Source organism: Rhinoraja longicauda, chromosome 15 (assembly GCF_053455715.1).
Source record: "Rhinoraja longicauda isolate Sanriku21f chromosome 15, sRhiLon1.1, whole genome shotgun sequence".
NCBI lineage: Eukaryota > Metazoa > Chordata > Chondrichthyes > Rajiformes > Arhynchobatidae > Rhinoraja > Rhinoraja longicauda.
The window spans coordinates 10,709,942-10,734,243 of NC_135967.1; the positions used below are offsets into that span (position 1 = coordinate 10,709,942).

At 47.3% G+C, this 24,302-nt stretch overlaps 1 protein-coding gene across 1 annotated transcript in view; it reads right to left on the reverse strand.

The window, feature by feature from the left end:
* LOC144600523 (mitogen-activated protein kinase kinase kinase kinase 4) overlaps positions 1–24,302 on the reverse strand; it is a 267,504-nt gene that overhangs the window by 80,435 nt on the left and 162,767 nt on the right. The window contains exons 16-20 of the mRNA XM_078412188.1: positions 21,537–21,662; positions 19,656–19,732; positions 15,585–15,703; positions 2,201–2,292; positions 765–913 (exon numbers count right to left, since the gene is read on the reverse strand). Of these exons, the coding sequence (XP_078268314.1) occupies positions 765–913; positions 2,201–2,292; positions 15,585–15,703; positions 19,656–19,732; positions 21,537–21,662 (563 nt within the window). The remainder of the gene's footprint in view (positions 1–764; positions 914–2,200; positions 2,293–15,584; positions 15,704–19,655; positions 19,733–21,536; positions 21,663–24,302) is intronic.

Here is a 24,302-nt window from a genome sequence, read left to right on the forward strand (position 1 = left end):
TTGTCCCTCATGTGTAGGATAGTGCTAATGTACGGGGATCTCTGGTCGGCACGGACTCAGTGGGCCGAAGGGCCTGTCTCCGCACTGTATCTCTAAACTAAACTCCATTCTGCACCTATTATTTTTCTCTTTGCATTACTTGTGAGCGGTTTGATGGTACTCATGTATGTTTTGATTTGAGTGAATAGCATGGAAAACAACGTTTGTCACTGTATCTTGGCACATAAACCAACCAATTCCGATACGTGCACCTTGTCCTCTTCAAGGACAGAGGTCGGGGGTTACGGGTGATTGCTGGTTAGCGTGGACTCGGTGGGCCGAAAGGCCTGTTTCCACGCTGTATCTCCAAACTAAACTAAACTAAACATAAGGACGCAAGAATTCAATGGATAAATGTTTCTGACGGGTGAGAAACATAGAAAATAGATGCAGGAGTAGGCCATTCAGCCCATCGAGCCGGCACCACCATTCAGTATGACCATGGCGGATCATCCAAAATCAGTACCCCGTTCCTGCTTTCTCTCCATATCCCTTGATTCTGTTAGCAACTCAGAGCTATATCTAACTCTCTCTCGAATACATCAGGTTGGATCTCCAAAGAGTGGCTCACTTGAAGATGTGGAGAAAACTGGTACTCAGTCAGTTCTCAAGGATGGCTATTACCCAGATAGAGCTCTCCAGGGCTGTAGTTAGGCATACACCCACGTTCCTTCGAGCCCAAGAGCTAAACGGTTACCTGCAGACACCACAATGAAGCTGCCTACCTGGATCTGCCGTGCCGAGATTCGATTCTGTTGTGGCTTAGTTCGTCATCTTCATCCGTACTGCCAACTTCGTCACTCGAAGAGGAGTAATCTGTGGCCTTGAAAAAGGGAGCAGGGGCAGACTTTCCTCGGCCTGGTGTAATCATCTCCTGTTGGTTCACAGATACATCACATCAGCTCACCCAGATGCTCATGAAATCTCTGCCAGCTCCGGCTGACCAACTCATTCATTGCTGAGTCATCAGTGCCGGCTCTGATTTGTTCTGTACCTTTTCATACCTCTAGTTTCCCTCTCCTTTAACTCTCAGTCTGAAGCAGGGTCTCGACCTGAAACGTCACCTATTCCTTTTCTCTAGAGATGCTGCGTGACCTGCTGAGTTACTCCAGCATCTTGTGTCTGCCAGTTCATTCTCAATGTCATTCCACTTGGAAAACTATCTCTCCACAATGCAGCTCCTGTTTACATAACACTCCATTATCACTCGTTATTAGTGAGACATAATTGGTAAGGTTCTCTGTAAACAGAACACAAAGTGCTGGAGGAACTCGGTGGATCAGGCAGCATCTGTGGAAGGAATAGATAGGCAATGTTTCAGGACCAGACACTTCATACTCTGAAGAAGGATCCCTCCACAGATGCTGCCTGATCCGCAGAGTAATTCCAGCAATTTGCGTTTTATTCAGGATTCCAGCATCTGCAGTTCATGTCTCCATGGATCTCTGCAACTCCAGCATCCTGTTGCTACACTTCATACATTCCTCTGTCATGGAAGCTTTCTGTTTGCCAAACTTTTTGGACTTCCCTCCCTCTTTTGTCCGGCTATTCCCATTTGCACCTCATCTCATTCCTTCTTTAGTTTCTGAATTTCTATCCCCAATCCCTTAATATCTGCATCGTTTTCCTTGGTGATATTTAACCTCTTCATGCAATTCATGCAACCACATCCTCTCATTCACAAAATGCTGGAGTAACTCAGCAGGTCAGGCAGCATCTCGGGAGAGAAGGAATGGGTGACGTTTCGGGTCGATTTGTACCAGCATCTGCAGTTATTTTCTTAAACCACATCCTCTCGTTCTTTCTCACTATACCCTATCCCCATATATATATACAAGGATATATAAGGATACCCTATCCTTTGCCTTGACTCCATAATTGGTCTGAAACTGTTGGTCTTTAAAATCCCGATGAAGTTTATCAACCTTCTCCATGAACCTTGTGATCCCGACATTTCCTGAAGGATAATCCTCAAAAAACTAGTACGACGACTAGGGTGGGATGGAGAGAGAGAGGGGATGCAAGGTTCACTTCAAGTTAGAGAATTCAATATTCATACCGCTAGGTTGTTATGCTGTTCTTCAAATCACGCTCAAGAACTGATAAGATCGGAAGGAAAATGCCCATCTCAGGGCAAAGTGCCGTCGAGAAGATGACTCACCGTGCGATGTTGAGAAAAGGGAAAACTCCTTTTTTCTTCACATCTCCTGCTCTGTTGTTTGTGACTTGGGGTGGATGAAGTCAGAAGAGGAGCTGGAAGTCAAAAGGGAACACAGTCAATGTGGAGGTTTGTGTAGTGTCATAAGAGTCATACAGCATGGAAACAGGCCCTTTGGCCCAACATACCCACGCCAACCAACATGCCCCATCTACATAGGTCAGAGCCGTAAGCCCCAATAGAGGGGCAGCACGGTGGCACAGTGGTAGAGCTGCTGCCTTACAGCGCCAGAGACCCAGGTTCGATCATGACTACGGGTGCTGTCTGTATGTATTTTGCACGTTCTCCCCGTATCCCACGTGAGTTACTCCAGGAGCTCTGGTTTCCTCCCACACTCCGAAGATGTGCAGGTTTGCAGGTTACTTGGCTTGGTAAAATTGCAAAATTGTCCCTGGTGTGTGTAGGATAATGCTAGCGTGCGGGGATCGGTGGCTGGCGTGGAATCAGTGGGCCGAATGGCCCGTTTCGGCATTGTATCTCTAAAAAAACCCAACATGCCACTTCTACACTCGTCCCACCTGGCCGCATTCTAAACACGTCCTGTCTATGTACCTGTCCAAATGTTTTTTTAACGTTGTGACATTACCAGCTTCGGCTACCTTCTCTGGCAACTCGTTCCATATATCAAAGATAGAAACAAAGTGCTGGAGTAACTCAAGAGGGTTCAGGCAGCATCTCAGGAGAAAAAGGGTGTGTGACGTTTTGGGTCAGGACCCTTCTTCAGACCTTTACCTACCACCCTTTGTTTAAAAAGAATGTTGCCCCTCAGGTTTCTCCCCAGCATAATCAAGGACGAGTCTCACCCCGGTCATCCCCTCTTTTCCCCTCTCCCATCAGGCACGAGGTATATGTATGAAAACACACACCTCCAGATTCAGGGACATTTTCCTTCTAGTTGTTATCAGGCAGCTGAACCATCCTATCAACAACTAGAGAGCGGTCCTGAATTACTATCTCCCTATTCAAGACCCTCAGACTATCTTGAATCAGACTTTACTGGACTTTATCTTGCACTTATGGCGAGTCCGAGACTTGTAGTTGTAGATGAAGTTTATTGCAACCGCAATACACGAATACAGAATCAAAACAACAAGTCGCAGGACAACCAATATAAACTTACTGTCTTCCTTGAAGACTCAGACGAACTAACTAAATCGGGCGCCAAACGCACCCATGACATCGCTGACCAATCAGCGATGTCCTTCCCTGGACCAATCCCCATGGTCGCGTTCCCACGTGACCTCGCTGGCCAATCCGAGGGTTCGACGACCTAGACCATTCTCCATGGTCGCTACATGACCCCCCCCAGAACCCGAGGTGCGGAACCTAGCTGGGAGCCTGATTTCGCGACCACAACGAGTACGGAGAGGGACAGCCTGAACCACAGGAGCCGGAGGTTCCGGACTTGGTGGAACAGCCGGAACGAGAGGTTCTGGAGGAACTACCGGCACGGGGGGCTCTGGAGGAACTGCCGAAACGGGAGGTCCTGAAGGAACTGTCAGAACGGGGGTTTCTGGACTGGGCGGAACTAACGGAGGTCGGCCTCTCCGAGGGGTTTGACCGACCAAAACTGGTTGATCCGGGTCCAAATGGGCAGGTTTGAGCCGGGACACCGAGACTAGTTCGCTCTTGCCGCCCATGTCTAAGGTGAAAGTAGCCGTTCCCTTACGTAACACCCGGAACGGCCCTTGATAGACCCTCTGCAACGGGGCGCGATGGGCATCCTTACGCAGAAAAACAAACTCACAGTCTTTCAGGGCAGCCGGTTCATGCACCATGGAACACCCATGGCGTGAAGTCGGCACTGGAGCCAGGGAGCCCACCCGTTCCCGGAGAGATGCTAACGCTGATGGGACCGAAGGGAGCAGGGCTGAAGGGTCCGAAAAAAGGTCTCCGGGTACTCGAAGTGTCGAGCCATATACTAGCTCTGCAGACGACGCACCGAGATCTGGCTTAGGAGCAGTCCGGATGCCCAAAAGAACCCAAGGGAGTTGGTCCACCCAGTCCGGGCCTTCAAGCCTTGCACTGAGGGACGCCTTAAGTTGGCGGTGGAACCTTTCTACGAGTCCATTTGCCTGGGGGTGATATGCAGTTGTGGGTTGTAACTTGGACCCGTACAGTTCCGCCAGCGCGGCCCAGAGGGACGAAGTGAACTGTGGCCCTCTGTCAGTGGTAATAACTGCCGGGACCCCAAAACGAGCTACCCAATGGAGGGCCAAAGTCCTAGCACAAGACACTGACGAGATATCAAACAATGGGAAAGCCTCTGGCCACCGGGTGAACCGATCCACCACCGTGAGGAGGTGGGTGTAGCCCTGGGAGGAAGGCAAAGGTCCGACCAAATCCACGTGGATGTGAAAAAAACGAAAGGCCGGGACCTCGAAATCCTGTACGGGGGGCTGGACGTGGCGCTGGACTTTAGCGGTCTGACAGGGCACGCAGGAACGTGCCCACCCCGCTACCTGTTTTCTCAGGCCATGCCAGACAAACCTCGCTGCTACCAAGGCAGAGGTGGAGCGGATGGACGGGTGCGCCAACCCATGAATGGCATCGAAAACTCGGCGCTGAAGGGAAGGCGGCACTACCGGCCTGGGACGAGGAAGAGAAATATCGCACCAGACTTTCGTGCCCTCCGACCCACAAGCCACCTGGGCCAACTTTAATCCCGAAGTGGTGGACTGGTAAGCCGAAACGGTATCCGCCAGAAGCTGCGCCTCCGCGAGCTCCTGGGGATCCACCTCGCAGTCCACCGCCGAAATAGGGGAAAAGCAGGTCTAGACAGGGCGTCAGCAACGGCATTAAGCTTACCCGCGATATGACGGACATCTGTTGTAAATTCGGAGATAGCAGTCAGGTGCCGCTGCTGGCGGGCCGACCATGGGTCAGACAATTTCAAAAACGCAAATGTTAATGGCTTGTGGTCCGTAAATGCCACAAATGGGCGGCCCTCGAGGAAATACCTAAAATGACGGACAGCTAAATAGAGAGCTAGAAGCTCTCGGTCAAATGCACTATATTTCAGCTCGGCCGAATTTAGTTGCCGGCTGAAAAAGGCTAAAGGCTGCCAATGGCCACCAACCTGCTGCTCCAGAACCCCACCCACCGCCACGTCAGAGGCGTCAACCGTCAGGGCCGTGGGGGCGGAGGGGCTCGGATGGACCAACATGGTGGCGTCTGCTAGGGCTGCCTTAGCTGCCGTAAAAGCCGACTCTGCGGCCGGGGGCCACAACAACTCTACCGGGTTCCCTGCAAGGCATTGGAAAAGCGGGCGCAGGACTCGCGCCGCTGCCGGAACGAATCTATGGTAGAAATTAACCATACCGACGAACTCCTGCAGCCCTTTTACAGTGGTGGGCCTGGGAAAGGCCCGGATGGCTTCCACCTTCTCGGGTAAAGGGGCGGCACCGGCAGGAGTAATTCTGTGCCCTAGAAAATCAAGGGCAGGCAGGCCGAATTGACATTTGGAGGGTTGGATAATGAGCCCGTGGTCTTGGAGCCGCTGGAACACGGTCCTCAAATGGGCCTGGTGTTCCAGCACGGAGGGGCTGGCTATCAGGATGTCGTCTAGATAAATAAACAAAAAGGGTAAACCCCGGCCCACGCGGTCCATCAGTCGCTGGAAAGCCTGTGCCGCGTTCTTTAAACCGAAAGGCATACGCAACCATTCAAACAACCCGAACGGAGTTATAGTTGCAGTTTTTTGTATGTCCTCCGGTCGCACCGGAATCTGATGATATCCTCGCACCAAATCGATTTTGGAAAACACTACCGCACCTTCCAGCCCAGATGAAAAGTCCTGTAGGTGCGGTATGGGGTAGCGATCAGCCGTGGTGACAGCATTGAGACGCCGATAATCGCCACATGGCCTCCACCCCCCAGATGCCTTGGAGACCATGTGTAACGGCGAGGCCCACGGGCTGTCAGACTGACGGACAATTCCCATTTCCTCCATCTTCCTGAACTCCTCCTTTGCCACCACCAGTTTGTCTGGCGGCAGTCTCCTGGCCCGAGCGAAAACGGGAGGGCCTTCGGTGCGGATATGATGGACCACACCGTGTTTAGCCGAAGGTGCGTCGAAACGTTGAACGAGCAGCTCTGGGAACTCGGCCAGAATCGCAGCATACGAGTCGGGGGCCGCGACGACGGCCTGGACAGTAGGGCTGAGCGAGGAGGCGATTGTCGGAGCGATGTGCTCGTCTTCGGCGGAAGGTCGGAGGTCGTTACCGCGGACATCAGGAACCAGTGAAAAAGCCCAGAGAAAATCTGCGCCCAGGATCGCTTGTTTGACGTCGGCTATGATGAATGGCCATTCGTACGTGCGGAGGCCTAAACCCAGGGACATTTTCCGTGTACCGAAAGTGCGAATTGGGCTGCCGTTCACCGCGATGAGGGTGGGACCTGTCTTACCCGATCTGGTTTCGAGGTCGGTCGGCGGCACTATGCTGACGATGGCTCCCGTGTCTACCAAAAATTCTGTGTCCGTGAATCGATCATGGACATAGAGGCGCCGGTTCTGGCCAATCGTAACTGCCCCTATGTACGATCGGCCGAGGCATTTCCCGCGAAGGTACAAGGCAAGCGGCAGTTGCGGGATTCGTTACCCCATCGTAGGTGATAATAGCACCAGCCGCGCTTGTGCGGATTTTTTTGGCGGGCTTTCGGAGAATTGGCGGGAGACGTGGCGCCATCTTGCCGTCGCTGTGGCGTGGTCACCGATGTCGAGACTTTGTTGATGGAATCCCCTGCCTTGTTTTTTCCCGCTATGAGCGCGTCCGCTTTCGCTGCATATGCTTCGGGGTCCTTAAAAGAACAATCCGTAAGCAGCAATCGGACATCCTCGGGGAGTTTTTCGCGGAATGCCTGCTCAAACATCGGGCAATCCGTATGCTCACCGGCTAGCACCATCATTTCGGCCATGAGGACGGAAGGCAGTTTGTCTCCAAGCTCCGGTAGGTGCAGAAGTTTTGCCGCACCACCATGCTTTTTTAACCCGAAGGTCCGCAGTAATACCTTCTTCATGGTTTCATACTTGTCTTCCGCAGGTGAATTTATTATGAACCGCATCACGCGCTTGGTTGTGTCCGGCGATAGCGCGCTGACGAGGTAGAAATACTTCGTGGAATCATCCGACACCTTCTTTATATGGAATTGGGCCTCGGCGTGGATAAACCAAGCTTGCGGTGCGTACGTCCAAAATAACGGAAGATGAACGTCCGCCGCGCTTGACTCCGGTGTGCCCTGCTCAGTCATCGTCAACGAGGTGTCGGGTTTTTCTCAGTCGGTGATCGTCCAGATCACGTCGGGGTCACCAATATGGCGAGTCCGAGACTTGTAGTTGTAGATGAAGTTTATTGCAACCGCAATACACGAATACAGAATCAAAACAACAAGTCGCAGGACAACCAATATAAACTTACTGTCTTCCTTGAAGACTCAGACGAACTAACTAAATCGGGCGCCAAACGCACCCATGACATCGCTGACCAATCAGCGATGTCCTTCCCTGGACCAATCCCCATGGTCGCGTTCCCACGTGACCTCGCTGGCCAATCCGAGGGTTCGACGACCTAGACCATTCTCCATGGTCGCTACACACTAACCATTATTTACTTTATCATGCATGTGTACCTGTGGCTCGATTGTAACCATGTATTGTATTTCTGCTGACTAGTTAGCAGGCACCCCTAGAAGCTTTGTGCCGTACCTCGGTACATGTAACAATAAACTAAACTAACCCAGGTACTGCATCTATTTACAATATACATTAATGATTTGGATGAAGGGATTAAAAGTACCATTAGCAAATTTGCAGATGATACAAAGCTGGGTGGTAGTGTGAACTGTGAGGACGATGCTGTGAGGTTGCAGGGTGACTTGGACAGGTTGTGTGAGTGGACGGATGCATGGCAGATGCAGTTTAATGTGGATAAGTGTGAGGTTATCCACTTTGGTGGTAAGAACAAGAAGGCAGATTATTATCTGAATGGCGTCAAGTTTAGGAAAAGGGGACGTACAACGAGATCTGGGTGTCCTAGTGCATCAGTTACTGAAAGGAAGCATGCAGGTACAGCAGGCAGTGAAGAAAGCCAATGGAATGTTGGCCTTCATAACAAGAGGAGTTGAGTATAGGAGCAAAGAGGTCCTTCTGCAGTTGTACAGGGCCCTAGTGAGACCGCACCTGGAATACTGTGTGCAGTTTTGGTCTCCAAATTTGAGGAAGGATATTCTTGCTATTGAGGGCGTGCAGCGTAGGGTTACTAGGTTAATTCCCAGAATGGCGGGACTGTCATATGTTGAAAGACTGGAGCGGCTAGGCTTGTATACACTGGAATTTAGAAGGATGAGAGGGGATTTTAATCGAAACATCTAAGATTATTAAGGGGTTGGACACGTTAGAGGCAGGAAACATGTTCCCAATGTTGGGGGAGTCCAGAACCAGGGGCCACAGTTTAAGAATAAGGGGTAGGCCATTTAGAATGGAGATGAGGAAAAACGTTTTCAGTCAGAGAGTTGTAAATCTGTGGAATTCACTGCCTGAGAAGGCAGTGGAGGCCAATTCTCTGAATGCATTCAAGAGAGAGCTAGATAGAGCTCTTAAGGATAGCGGAGACAGGGGTTATGGGGAGAAGGCAGGAGCGGGGTACTGATTGAGAATGATCAGCCATGCTCACGTTGAATGCTGGTGCTGGCTCGAAGGGCCTACTCCTGCACCTATTGTCTATTGTCTAATCTAAACTAAACTTATGTCCTCAGGTTCTTGATTCCCCTATTCTGGGTAAAAGACTGTGCGTTTACCCAATCCATTCCCTTCATGATCTTGGACACCTCTAGAAGATCACACCTCATCCATCTGTGCTTCAAGTAAACAGTGTTTAGCAAAGTAAGCAGTGGAGACGCAGCAAGTGGCTGTTCAGAGCTCCAGCAGAGGGGGAAGGTGAGCCTATGCAGGAATAGGAATGTGGGAGGAAACCGGAGCACCCGGGGAAAACCCACGCGGTCACAGGGAGAACAGACAAACTCCGTACAGACAGCACCCATAATCAGGATCGAACCCAGGTCTCTGGCGCTGTAATGCAGCCAGTTTACCGCATCTTGTGCAGATGACAGCCCTTGCTGCTGTGCAGGTTGCAGGAGAATCTGAACGCAATGGCAACATTATAAAGACTTTGCGCCAAGGAACTGCATGGCATAAAATGTGTAACTATGGAAACAAGGCTAATAGGGGTGTTTCATCATCTGGGTCCCTTTTATAATCAGCTAAGAACAATTAAGATGAACTGTCAAGGGAATCAAAAGTTGATCTGTTTTAGTCTTTGGACTATTTTGCCTCGACATTTGGAGATGGAACATAATTGGGAGGATAGTCTTCAAATATATTGGGTTTGTTTGTGATCGTTCGTTAATTATCTAGCCGAGGCAAATTGGATGAATAACTGGACCTTTGAAACTTCAGACGCAAAAGAATACATTTTTCATAATCATTCATCTGTAACTTTCTTCTTTGGCATCTCCGCTGATGCATTTGCCCAATACATTTTACAAAGCAACATTCACCATTGAAGTGCAATGGTACGGCCAAATCTGTTGAAAAAACTTGTAAGGCTGGAGTCCCTTCATGATAGACTTTGTTCTTTTTTAATAATTTGGTTGTGGGATCAAGATCATGGTAAGATCAACATTTATTCCCTACCTTGAGGTACTCTTGAAAAGGTGATGTAGAATCGAGGGGGGAGGAGGGAAGATTTAATAGAACCTGAGGGATAACTTTTTTTACAGAAAGGGTGGTGGGTGTATGGAATGAGCTGCCAGAGGAAGTAGTTGAGGCAGGTACTATTGCAATGTTTAAGAAACATTTAGACAGGTACATGGATAGGACAGATTTAGAGGGATATGGGCCAAATGCAGGCAGGCAGGACTAGTGTAGATGGGACATGTTGGTCGGTGTGGGCAAGTTGGGATGAAGGGGCTGTTTCCACACTGTTATGACCATGACTATGACCACTAAGTGACCTGTCCAGCTAATTCAGAAGGCATTGGAGAGGCAGCCTTGTTGCTGTGAGACTAGGCTAGACCGCGGTAAAGAAATGGCAGATTTCCCGGTTCAACATCATTCATCGACCTAATGATTTTGATAAGAATCCGAAGTCACCATCGAGACTAGCTTTTTAGTTAATGACAAAGTTGGATAGAGCTGGATAGAGCTCTTAAGGATAGCGGAGTGAGGGGGTATGGGGAGAAGGCAGGAACGGGGTACTGATTGAGAGTGATCAGCCATGATCGCATTGAATGGCGGAGCTGGCTCGAAGGGCTGAATGGCCTACTCCTGCACCTATTGTCTATTGTCTATTGTCTAGCAGTTGTGGTAGGATCTGAACTCACGTTTCCGATTCAGGCTTGGAGTGCGGATTACTATTGCAATGGTTATGCTATCTATATACTAAAACTCCCGTTTGTTTGTTTGTGATCGAACTTCAGCCAAAATGGCACACGATAGCGCAACAATTTTAGGCCCACCTTACTTACCACCATCACTTTAGTGATAATGTAAGTAGTTTTATTGAAATCGGTGATTTATTTTTAAAGTTATTCACATTTTAAAGTTTAAATCTATCTCCTAGGGAGGGAGGGAGGGAAAAGGTTGGAGGGAGGGTGAATGAGGGAGGATAAGGGGGGCTGAGGGGGATGGAGTGGAGGGGGGGAAGGGTAGGGAGGTGAAGGGGGGAGGAGGGAGGGGGAGAGGAGGGGGAGGGGGAGGGGGAGGAGGAGGAGGGAGGGAAGGGGAAGGGGGAGGTGGGGGAGAGGAGAGAGGGGAGGGGGTTGAGGAGAGAGGGGAGGGGGGGAGGACAGGGTGCTGCACCAATGCAGGAGAGGTTTGGGCCCAACGGGTCCACTTGGTCTAGTTGTAACTGTTGCCTAGCTTGGATGGCAAATGGTTGGCATGGACTAGTTGGGTGAAAGTGTCTGTTTCTGTGATGTAAGACTCCATCACTCTAACTCCAACTCTTGACCAGAAACAGAATGAGTTTAAGAAAGTCTGGAATTCAATGGAATCAGTGGAAGGGATTTAATATGAATAAGATTTGGACATGTAAAAAAATTATTTACTTGTTCTGCTTTGCTGATTCACTTGAATGCAACATTCCTGCAATGAAGCTGAATGCAACTCGGCACAGATTTAATCACCATGCTTCGGCAGTAAATGTATTTAGACAATAGACAATAGACAGTAGACAATAGACAATAGGTGCAGGAGTAGGCCATTCGGCCCTTCGAGCCAGCACCGCCATTCAATGTGATCATGGCTGATCATTCTCAATCAGTACCCCGTTCCTGCCTTCTCCCCATACCCCCTGACTCCGCTATGCTTAAGAGCTCTATCTAGGGTGTGCATGAAGCCAGACCAAACATGTCCCAACACAACATGAGTTGGGAAGGCAGTAAACTATCTGACTAGCGGCACAAGGAACTGCAAATATGGAATAAGGTCATAAGATCATTAGTGATAGGTGCAGAATTAGGCCATTCAGCCCATTAAGTCTACTCCACCATTCAATCATGGCTGATCTATCTCTCCCTCCTCACCCCATTCTCCAGCCTTCTCCCTATAACCCCCGACACCTGTACTAATCAAGAATCTACCTATCTCTGCTTTAAAAATATCAATTGACTTGGCCTCCAGGGCATTCCGTAGACTTCTGAATCTAAATGCTGGAGGAACTCAGCGGGTCAAGCACCAATGGATAGGCAATGTTTTGGGTTTGGATCCTTCTTCGGACTGACTGGAGTTGGGGGGGTGGGGGGGAGAAAGCTGGAAAAGTGGTGGAGGCGGGACAAGGCCTGGCAAGTGATAGGTGGATACAGGTGAGCACGACTTTTGGATGTGGGAGGAAATCGGAGCACCTGGAGAAAACCCACGCGGTCACAGGGGGAACGTACAAACTCCACACAGACAGCACCAGCAGTCAGGATTGAACCTGGTTCTCTGGAGCTGTCAGGCAGCAACCCTACCGCTGCGCCACCGTGGCACCCTGATGTGGCGGGAGAAAGCTGGAGTTTTTTGGTGGGTTCAGAATATGGACTCCTGTTCATTGTTTGTACTCCTTCAGGATAAACACCTTGGATGTGTAACTCCTTTAAAGACGATTGGTGTGGCTGAAAAGGCAGGCCACACAGAGTACAACCTGACTGCTCTTTATGGGGTTTTTTCACAGCAAGAATAGCAGTGAATCAAACCTGCACCAAATCACTGATTCAGTGCCCGACTGAATCTGAGAAGACTCACTTAGTGTAACCTGTGGAGAGACCTCTGGATTTAGCAGAGCACGTGTTGAGAAGTTGTCAGCATTACAGAGTCATGGTACAGAACACAAACAATTTTACCATTACAACTCCAATTTCTTGGTTCTGGATTAAAAGGAGGGTAAACAAACAGCCTACATTGTGGTGGAATCTGCCTTAATGACAACAAGATAAAAAATGCACAAGTAAGTCAGCGGGTCAGGCAGCATCTCTGGAGAACATGGATAGGTGACGTTTCACACAGTGCTGGAGTAACTCAGCGGGTCAGGCAGCATCTCTGGAGAACATGGATAGGTGACGTTTCGGGTCAGGGCCCTTCTTCAAACGAAGGGCATCGATCAAAAATGTCACCTATCCATACTCTCCAGAGATGCTGCCTGGCCTGCTGAGTTACTCCAGCACTGCGACTCTTTTTGAAAACCAGCATCTGCAGTTCCTACGTCTTAATGTCAACTTATTTCATTCCTTTATGCTTTGCTTGCTCGGTTTAGCAACGCAAAATACTTTGATGATTTCCTCAAGGACTGAGTATGTCGACATTCCTGGGAATGATGGATGTGGCCTTCATAGCTCCAGTTAATGTTCACATTCAAAGCTCTGTCAATGGGACATGGTCATTTTGTACCTTGGAGTTAAACCGATATTACATTTTATAGAATTATGTGTTGCTGAATACCTCACATTTTGCTATAAGTGGGTCTCTGTACAAATGCAATTCCAAAGGGGCGGACACAAGGGGTGATCAAGACCGCAAAGGCATATGTTTGTTTGAGAAAGGAACTGTAAGGAACATTGGGCACAGCAGGATTGAGCCTTTTATATGAAGTTACTCAGTTGGATCCTTGATTTATTTCTTCTCAAGCGCACAAGCATGACTGATATAATAAGGCCAAAACTATTCACCAAATACAGAAAGATGTACATTGATTTGCAATATCATTGGGAGGTCTATTCCTTTCTCCTGAAACAGTGAGGAAATGTTTGCATTGATCTAAGGAGCAGCAATTGTAAATAACTTGAACATAGGACATGAGTGAGCTGTAAATCGACCTTGGAATTAATCCTGGATCAGCAACATGAAAGTCATATTTGAGATCTACTGGATCTTCAACAATAACGTTCAAAACAGCGACACACCGCAAGCATAGCCAGTGTTGAACAAAACTTTTCAGCTTCCCAGGGCTTTGCTTGTTATTTTATGTTCCCCGCCAAGAGCAACTTAATGATCATGAAGATAACAGAAATGGAGGTACTGCTGATAGAGATATTTACAGATACGTCTCGACACGAAACATGGCCGATCCTTTTTCTCCAGAGAAGCTGCCTGAGCCGCTGAGTTCCTCCAGCATTTTGTATCTATCTTTGGTATAGACCATCATCCAGTCTGAAGAAGGGTCTTGACCTGAAACATCACCCACTCCTTCCATTCAGAGATGCTGCCTGTCCCGCTGAGTTACTTCAGCATTTTGTGTCTATCTTCGGTGTAAACCAGCATCTGCAGATCCTTCCTACACATTTCATCTGCAGGTCCTAGAGAGAAGGAATGGGTGACATTTTGGGTCGAGACCCTTCTTCAGGCTGAGAGTCGGAGGAAAGGGAGCTGGGAGATATAGACGGTGATATAGAGAAATAGAGAACAAATGAATGAAAGATATGCAAAATAGTAACAATGACAAAGGGAATAGGCCATTGGTCACTGGGGCCTAGTTGAAAACGAGTTACAGACAATGAGACTCAACAAGGCAGCTTTGAAGCTAGTACAATGACTTTGGTGGAGAGGGACGAAGGGAGAGGGGATATAAGGGTTACTTGACGGTAGAGCAATCAACATTCATACCACTGGGTTGTAAGATGCCCAAACGAAATATGAGGTGTTGTTCCTCCTATTTGCGTTTGGCCTCACTCTGACAACGGTGGAGGCCCAGGACAAAAAGGTCAGTGTGGAATGGGAAGGGGAATTAAAGTGGCAACTGGGAGATCGGGTAGGCCAGATATAATGGGCTATGGACCAAGCATTGGTAAATGGAATTGGTAGTGGTAAGTATCTGACAGTAGACATGCTGAAAAATCTGTTTCTGTGCGTGCTGTATAATTTTCTGAAAAGATAGATGATAAACCTGAGGCTATATAATAAAAACTCAGTTGATGCACAGTCTGCACACTTGGGTTCCATGTTGGATTGGAAAACGCTAAGGTTTTAGAGGAGATTTGATGCAGGTTCACAATAATACTCTCTTGCATAACAAAATATAAATACGACTTTTGAAATATGAAAAAAAACAATGCAGATGTCAATAGGCTTATTTAATAGAGTCAGAGAGTTATCATTATAGCATGGAAACAGGCCCTTTGGCATAACTTGCCCACGCCATGCATCATGTTCCATCTTCACTAGTCCCACTTGCCTGCATCCGGCTCATATCCCTCTAAACCTATTCTTATCCATAACGTTATGATAGGGTAGAAAATTATACCACGTTTTTAACAGTCTAAAGATCGAGAGATCTACCACAAATGGCCAGAGATATAGAATTAACTGCAGGAGTTTTATGACATTTGGCATCTTACATTCTAAGAGCTGCGAAAATCAATGCTAACGGGCGAGGCAAAAGCAATGTCATCAATCGTAGATTAGTTTAGATAGGTTGGTGAAGAGATGGGAAAGGAAGGGAATTGGGAATTTGTCGGCTCGGAACTAAATCCAATCACATCAAACTTCCTGCTTTTGCATCGCGTGCTCCTTGTGTTTCGATGTGGAGATAAACTCAAGATGTTAATTGGAAATAAAAGCATAACCAAACGGCTAGAAACTTGGCGCCAAACCCTGTAACTTCCCCTTCCAAAATACTTCACTCTTTGAGAGCGGTACCAAGAAAACCTGAAGAAAAATGTCACAAAAAATAACTGGCGGACGTAACACTCCAACTTGCTCCATGTTTCTAAAAGCAAATGGGCAAGACACACTGAAGCTGTGTGCTTTTTCTCGAAAAAAAAAGGGGGCAATTTAATGCCAACGTTTTAGACTCACCTGATGCAGTACGAGAACCAGATTGACCTCTTGTTTTCAAAGTGTTGCTGGGGGAATTGCCTGTAACATGCTTGGCTAGTGGGCTCTCCACCCTCTCCCACAGAGGCTGAAGTTCAAAGCTGCTCAATAGAAACACAAATAATCTGCAATCCATGAACCATGTTACAGCAATTTCTCATCACCGATGGGGAAGTGTTTCTTTTGGCAACGAGAGCCAACTTTCTTGGTCTCACCGTCTCCGACACAGGAGATATAGACTATTGACTCACCTACCTTTTAAGTGATTATCCTACAAGTATTATCATATCATATCATATACAGCCGGAAACAGGCCTTTTCGGCCCACCAAGTCCGTGCCGCCCAGCGATCCCCGTACATTAACACTATCCTACACACACTAGGGACAATTTTTACATTTACCCAGCCAATTAACCTACATACCTGTACGTCTTTGGAGAATTGAATCTGTGGAATTCATTGCCACAGATGGCGATGGAGGCCAAGTTATTGGGTATTTTTCACTTATATTTTTATGTACAGTGAAAGTCTTTTTTTTTTGTATACAGTTCAGTGACATCCCCACAATACATTATGACACAATCATACTATGTATGAAACCAAATTGTATAAAAATGGCCTTTATTAAAATCTGACAATGTGCACTTTAACCACGTATGATTTTTTCTATTACAAATCTCAAATTGTGGAGTACAGAGGGAAATAAATAAATGATGAGTCTTTGTCCCAAACATTATGGAGGGCACTGTATAAGATAGTAGACCACACAGAATCAGTACACGAGAGTCATCACATTTTAGGTAACATCTTGTGCCCTTCAAGTCCAGTGGTGGAGACAGTTGTGATAGTGGCATTTAAGAGATTTATGGATTGGTATTTTAAAGCATAGATTGATAGGTTCTTGATTAGTAAGGACTTCAAAGGTTATGGGGCCATTAGGGTTGAGTGGGAAATATAAATCAACCATGATAGAATACACTAACATTATCCTACAATTTACAGAAGCCAATTAACCTACAAACCTGTACGTACATCTTTGTAGTGTGGGAGGAAACCGGAGCACCCAGGGAAAACCCACACAGCCCCAGGGAGAATGTACAAACTCCATAGTCAGGATTGAACCCGAGTCTCTAGCGCTAGAAGGCAGCAACTCTACCGCTGCGCCACCGTGCCGCCTCAAATTCTGTCTTATGATGGACTATTAAATAACTGCACTTCAAATGCAGAAGTTAATGGTGGGGAGATGTTCTCTTGGTCACCAGAGCTGAAGCTGGTGTGACTATTGTGTCCACTTGTATCCATGGGATAGACCACACAGAGGTGATAATACTCAAGCTCTCACATCGTCATGGCAACCATAAATACCTCATTCATAAATACTTCACTCACATTCATGGAGATAAACCAACATCTCACGGCAGTCTGAAATTAACTGGACACGTTCACAAGAAGACAAAGCTCCGAGGATCACAATTTGTTGGTACAGCTTCCATAAATTCATAAGTCATTGGAGCAGAATTAGGCTATTCAACCCATCAAGCCTGCTCTATCTGTCCCTCAACCCCATTCTTCCCGCCTTCTCCCCATAACCTTTGACGCCCTTAGTAATCAAGAATCTGTCAATCTCCCCAATAAAAATACCCAAATGAATTGGCAATGAATTCCACAGATTCACCACTCTCTGACCAAAGAAATTCCTCATCTCCTTTCTAAAGGTACGTCCTTTTATTCTGAGGCTGCGGCTTATAGCCCGAGGCTCTCCCACCAGCGGAGACATCCTCTTCGCATCCACTCTATCCAGGCCTTTGCTTTTCAATTTTTTCTATGAAAAATACTGCTTCATATTTTTGAGAGTGATAATCTGATGCATTGTGCACAGTTGAAAGGACAAAATACAAAAAAACATTACGAATTAATCTGTCACTTCTAACTGACACTATATAAAATGACTGAGAACATTAGATATATACTATTTATATATATTTTTATATATATATATATATATATTTATATATATATATATATATATTTATATATATATAGTGTAAGAAAATAACTGCAGATGCTGGTACAAATCGAAGGTATTTAGTTCACAAAATGCTGGAGTAATCCAGCAGGTCAGGCAGCATCTCAGGAGAGAAGGAATGGGTGACGTTTCGGGTCGAGACCCTTCTTCAGTCTGAAGAAGGGTCGACCCAAAATGTTGGAGAGGTGGTAGAGGTAGATAGGACAGAGGTGTTTAAGAGGTGTTTAGCTGGGCACATGGACATGCAAGGAATGACAGGATATGGATCATGTGCATGCAGATGAGATTAGTTTAACTTGGGATAATCTTTGGCGCAGACATAGTGGGCCAAAGGGCCTGTTTCTGTGCCCTACTGATCGATGTTCTATGAAATCACCAATCCATCAGTAGAAACATGGATTTTCACAGCAACAGGTTGTTCCACTGTGGTTAGAAGTTCACTGTGGAAAGCAAGTTCTTTTTTCTACGTCTGGTGGTTGAAGGAGGTACATAAGTGGCATTTAATAATAATAATAATAATAATAATAATACATTTATTTTATATAGCGCTTTTCAAGATTTAAGAGACTTTTGTCTCGGCACCTAGTTATGCAGGAAATGGAAGGACATGGATTATGTGCGGGTAGATAAGAGATGGTCTTGGAATTATGCTTAGCACAGACATTTTGGGTCGAAGGGCCTGTTCCAGTGCGTACTCTTCTAGGTTCCCCCGGGAAATCCACGCGGTCATGGAGAGAACATGCAACCTCCACACAAGCAGCAAGTGCCAGGATTGAACTTGGGCCACCGGAGCTGCGAAGGATATCTTCTGAGGGTATCAATAATTTTTAGGACAGCAAGGACATCAAAGCATGTTAAGGATGGGGTGAGAAAAGGAGTTGAGGCTCTGGATGAGGAAGATCTTTCAAAATGGCCAGGCCACCTCATGGGACTGAATAGGTTACCAGGACCATTCCAATTTTTGGAATCACCTCAAAGGTCTTGCAAATGTTCACAGTTAACCTGGTGTTGAAGCCAGTTTTGAGAATGAAGTTCTGGATCTGGGTGGTGATTTTAAAAGCAGCATGGAAGATTGTGGAGTCGCGATTCACTCTGAAAGTGGTTTATACTTTAAGTTTTACTTCTGTTTTGGTTACATCAATAATCAGAGTGAAAATGGCAATGCAAGTGGGTGGCATGGTGGCACAGCACTAAAGCTGATGTGGGGGGGAATCGTGGTTGGCGTGGACTCGGTGGGCCAAAGGGCCTGTTTTCACCTTACTGTCTCCAACCACATTCTATCTTTATCCCGCCCCCTTCCCTGACATCAGTCTGAAGAAGGGTCTCGACCCGAAATGTCACCCATTCCTTCTCTCCAGAGGTGCTGCCTGACCCGCTGAGTTACTCCAGCATTTTTGTGTCTGCCTTCCATTGCACTGCCTGTTTGTGCTCTGTTTTGGCAATTGTAGGTTTGTGATCATACAAATTAAATTCATGTGAAACCAGAACTGTAAATTACCAGTGCAATGTTTTAACCCCCCCTCCACTTTGGACAAAAGTTCCAAGTTTGCCCATATGGGAAGCTCAAAAACAAAGCTTTAATTTAGTTTTAGTTTAAAGATACAGCGTGGAATACAGGCCCTTCGGCCCACCGAGTCTGTGCCGACCAGCGATCCCTGCACCCTAGCACTGTTCTACACACACTGGGGACAATTTACAATTTTACCAAACCAAATAACCTACAAACCTGTGCACCTTTGGAGTGTGGGAGGAAACAAGGAGAAAGCCCACGCGGTCACGGGGAGAGTGTACAAACTGCGTACAGACAGCACCCGCAGTCAGGATCGAACTCTGGCGCTGTAAGACAGCAACTCTACCGCTGCGCCACGTTGCCCGCCCACATTGCAGAGCATTCTTAGCACCAAGTTTTGGGTCACCAATTGTCACAGTTGGGCACATTCAGCTCATGTATCGTATGGCCATTGATCCTTCACGGGTTGAATCAGGTGATAGATTATAGTTGCATCTAGTTGCTGGAGATCACTCACCTGGGAGTACTTTTGCGGCTGGCGTGACTGTTTATTTGGTTTTTGCTGTAGGATTTGGACACAGTTCTTTCAGGAACCTTAAGAGTGAGAAATAACAATTAAAAAAAGAGATTTTCTTTTTGGAAGATATCACTACTGCACAAAACACAAAGTGCTGGAGGAACTCAGCAGGTCAGGCTGCATCCAGGAAAGGAATGGACTGGTGACATTTGGGGCAACTGTATCGGCCTGAAGAAGGGTCCGGACCCAAAATTCCCCCTGTCCATTCCCCTCACAGATGCTGCATGATCCGCTGAATTCCTCCAGCACTTTGTACTCTGCTCCAGTATCTGCAGTCTCTAGTCTCCTCGTTAATGTGCAACCCTGAAACAATTTTAGCCCAATTCCATGCAAGAATACACCATTAGGTTTGAAAACAATAACTCTAAACCTTCACTCAATCAAATGCCAAATCAAAACATTCTTGACCTTTCTATAGATTCCTCCGGCAGCTCGCTCCAGATATTGGCTACACTGAGTGAAAAGGCTGTCCCTGAGGTCCCTTCTAAATCTCCCCCCTCTCATCGTAAAGTCTATGCCCTCTAGTTTTAGAATTCTCGACCCTGGAAAAAAAGATTGAGAGTGTTCACTCTATCCATGCCCCTCATGATTTGTACACCTCAATAAGGGAAAATCCCAGCCTCCTAGTCTAAAGAAAAAAGTCTCCGTTTATCTAACCTCTCCCAATATCACAAGCCCGCAGGCCCAGGCAACACCCTGAGGAATCTCTTCTGCACCCTTTGAGGTGAGCAGCCTCAGAGCATTGAGGATGCAATGTACAATCTGCTTCATTAGATCACCGACAGCTGTCCCTATAATTTGTCAAATGAGCCATCGGTGAGAGGATTGTGAATGGAGTAAATGTGCACATTCATCAAGCAGTTCTCCACACTAACCTTGAAAGGACGAGTCAAAGTGATCCCAAAATGAACCGATCTATCCTGTCGCGTAAGGGAAGCTTCACAATGGCAGTCAGAAGCTAATAAGGGCGGCACGGTGGCACAGCGGTAGAGGTGCTGCCTTACAGTGCCAGAGACTCGAGTTCCATCATGACTACGGGTGCTGACTACGAGTTTGTAACGTTCATCCCGTGATCTGCGTGGGTTTTCTCCGGGATCTCTGGATTCCTCCCACACTCCAAAGACGTACAGGTTTGTAGGTTAATTAGCTTGGTATAACTGTAAATTGTCCCTCGTGTTTCTTGTATCTTGTATCTTGTGGTCATCACCTCCGAAGAGTCCACCAGGGTCTATACTGGAAGTTGACGAGAGTGGGTCTGTGCTGTCTGTGGGCCTGGATGGAGGTCTTGAAGGTTGCGTAGGTGGGCTTGTCAACCGAGGGTTGTGGGAGGGCATTCCAGAGGGGAATTGCTTCAGGGAAAAATGACTGGATGTAGGGAGTAGATGAGTGTTGTTGAAATCCAAGTTGCCTGCTGTGGCTTCTTCTGGATCTTGTTGTTTTCTCTTTGACGTATAAGTCAGCATCGAGGTTGATGTCCTTGTTGATGATCTTGTGAAGGGTGGCCAATCTGAGCATCTGGCGTCTGGTTTCAAGGGAGTCCCAGTTTAAGTTGGTGAGCATTTTGGTTACACTGGATTGTCGTCTGAAGTCGCCGTACACAAACTGGGCTGCTCTTCGTTGAACATTTTGAAGAAGATCTTTATTTTTCTTGGTAGCGGGGTTCCAAGCAGCGGAAGCATACTCCGAGTGCGGTTGGACTGTTAGTGTGCGGGGATCGCTGGTCGGTGCGGACTCAAAGGGCCTGTTTCTGCGCTGTATCTCTGAACTAAATGAAACGATATTCACAAAGCCATAGGGCATACCATGTGTCAATAAACCTACCTTGGGAGGTGGAACGCCATTTTCCCAAAACACATCATCCTGTTCAGGCGACATTGGAATCATCCCCATATCGGAAATGGAAGTGGAACTGAATAGTTGTCTCCTAAACACATTTGGGCTCAGGTCCTGTGGAGGTTACAGTTTAGTATTACTTGGGATCATAAATTCATAGCAAAGAGATGAATAAAGAAAAATAAATAATGCAGCCACCATTATTAAATGTAAAGATACCATGCACATAATTTGAATTATGACTGAAACTTTTTTAATTATTTCAGCAAAATACAAAGTACTGGAGGAGCTCAACAGGTCAGGCAGCAGCTGTGGCGGGCAACAGTTTATTGTCACGTGTACCGAGGCACAGTGAAAAGCCGAGGCACAGTGATGTTTGGGGTCGGGGCTTTTTTTTGAGACTTTTGGTGGTGAAATTTCAGACTTCAGTGTGAAGAAGGGTCCTGACCCAAAATGCTGCCTGACTCGATGAGTTCCTCCAGCTCTTTGTGCTTTGCACAAGATTTGAGCAACTGCAGTTTGTGGTATCTCCATAATTAGCAGTAAGCACGGCCAAGGCAGCAGCCGGGAGCCCAGCCTGGAAACCACCACGGTCTGGGCTGGGGGTGATGGTGTCGGGGGCCCAGCCTGGAAGTGGCCAGGAGACAGTGTGGGCTGGTTATGTTAGTGGCCAGGAGACAGTGTGGGCTGGTTATGTTGGTGGCAGCACAGTCTGGAAGTGGCCAGGAGACAGTGTGCGCTGGTTATGTTGGTGGCAGCCCAGCCTGGAAGTGGCCAGGAGACAGTGTGGGCTGGTTATGTTGGTGGCCAGGAGACAGTGTGGGCTGGTTATATTGGTGGCCAGGAGACAGTGTGGGCTGGTTATGTTGGTGGCAGCCCAGCCTGGAAGCAGCCAGGAGAGGTGGTGTGGGTCGGGGATAATGGCGGCAGCCCAGCCTGGCGGTGAAGTTCAGTCGGACCGTCCGCTAAAGTCTAAAGTAATTTACAATTCAGTTTCACCCCCATCATTCAAAGTGTATTTTCTGACTTCTGTTCTGGCAGTGAAGGGTTTCCAAGTCATTATCTGTTTGGGTATTACAGCAAATTGGATATTTGGATATTGTTCTGACACTTACTGTCAACAAGGGCTGGTAATTATCTGAGTGGAGAGATTATTGGGGCAATATCATACCAAGGTTTTGTTTGTTAACTTGCACTGCCTGTTTGTCCATTACTCACGATGGATAATTAGATCGATGCTGAGCAAGAGCAGCCTGACTCTCCCACACTGATAACGACTTCATTAACTCAGTCTTTCACAGCACGGCTCAGGGAAATTGTATTGAGCACAGAGTGTCCGATTAGTGTGGTGCAGGGGACACACACACACACACACACACAGTGGGACAAAGTGTGGGGGGGGGGGCGCTTTCCTTTCCCACCTGACTCTGGGCTATCTGTTCATGGTCTGTCCACCACCACAAAGTAGCCCAGCAGAAGCTCAAACAAGCAACACCTGAAGCTGGGCAAACTGCTGCTTTCCAAACTCATTATCAAATTTTGCAACGTGAGGGAATCTTTTATCTCCGTCTGTCTGAGAACCGACCACTTCTGCTGTAAATCATCAGTGACACTTGCTCAGTGTTTCTTTCCATTAGTGCAGTATGATCTGCTGGGAATGTCTCACCAGCCCTGCTATTAGTAACACATAACACAGCCAAAGCTGTGTAACTGCTAGCGTTAACCCACCAAGCCCAGAGTCACCTCCTCACAGACGGTCACTTTATCCTATTCCTTCCTCTCGCACCCTCACGGCAACTTACAACATCCTTTTCCATCTCCTTTTTAGTTTAGTTTAGAGATAGCATGGAAACAGGCTCTTCAGCCCACCAAGTCATCGGACGATCTTTGATCAGACTTTACTGGTTTTATCTTGGACTAAACGTTATTCCCTTTACCATGTATCTGTATACTGTGGTTGGATCAATTGTAGTCATACACCGATCAGCCAAAACATTATGACCACCAGCCTAATATACTGTTGGTGCTCTGTGTGCAGCCCCATACGCAGCAGGGTGCGATGCACTGGGTATTGTGACACATTCCTCCCGTGATGCCATTAAAATTTTCTGTGACTTGTGCCACAGTAGACCTTCTGTCGGTTTGAACCAGACAGCTTAGCCTTTGTTGCCCTCGTGCATCGATGAGCCTTGGGTGCCCAACACCCTGTCGCCGGTTTGTGGTTTGTCCCTCCTCGGACCACTGTCGGTAGGTACTCACCACTGCTGACCGGGAGCACCCAACAAGCCTTGCCGTTTCAGAGATGCTCTGATTCAGTCGTCTGGCCATAACAATTTGGCCCTTGTCAAAGTCACTCAGGTCTTTACTCCTGCCCATTTCTCCTGCATCCAACACATCAACTTCAAGAACTGACTGTTCACTTGCTGCCTAATAAATCCCACCCCTTGGCAGGTGCCATTGTAACAAGATAATCAATGTTATTCACTTCACCTGTCAGTGGACATAATGTTTTGGCTAATCGGTGTATATATTATTTTATTTTCATATTTCAGATACAGCGCGGAAACAGGCCTTTTTTTCGGCCCACCAAGTCCGCGCCGCCCAGTATCCCCGCACATTAACACTATCCTACACACACGGGACAATTTGTTACATTTACCCAGTCAATTAACCTACATACCTGTACGTCTTTGGAGTGTGGGAGGAAACCGAAGATCTCGGAGAAAACCCACGCAGGTCACGGGGAGAACGTAC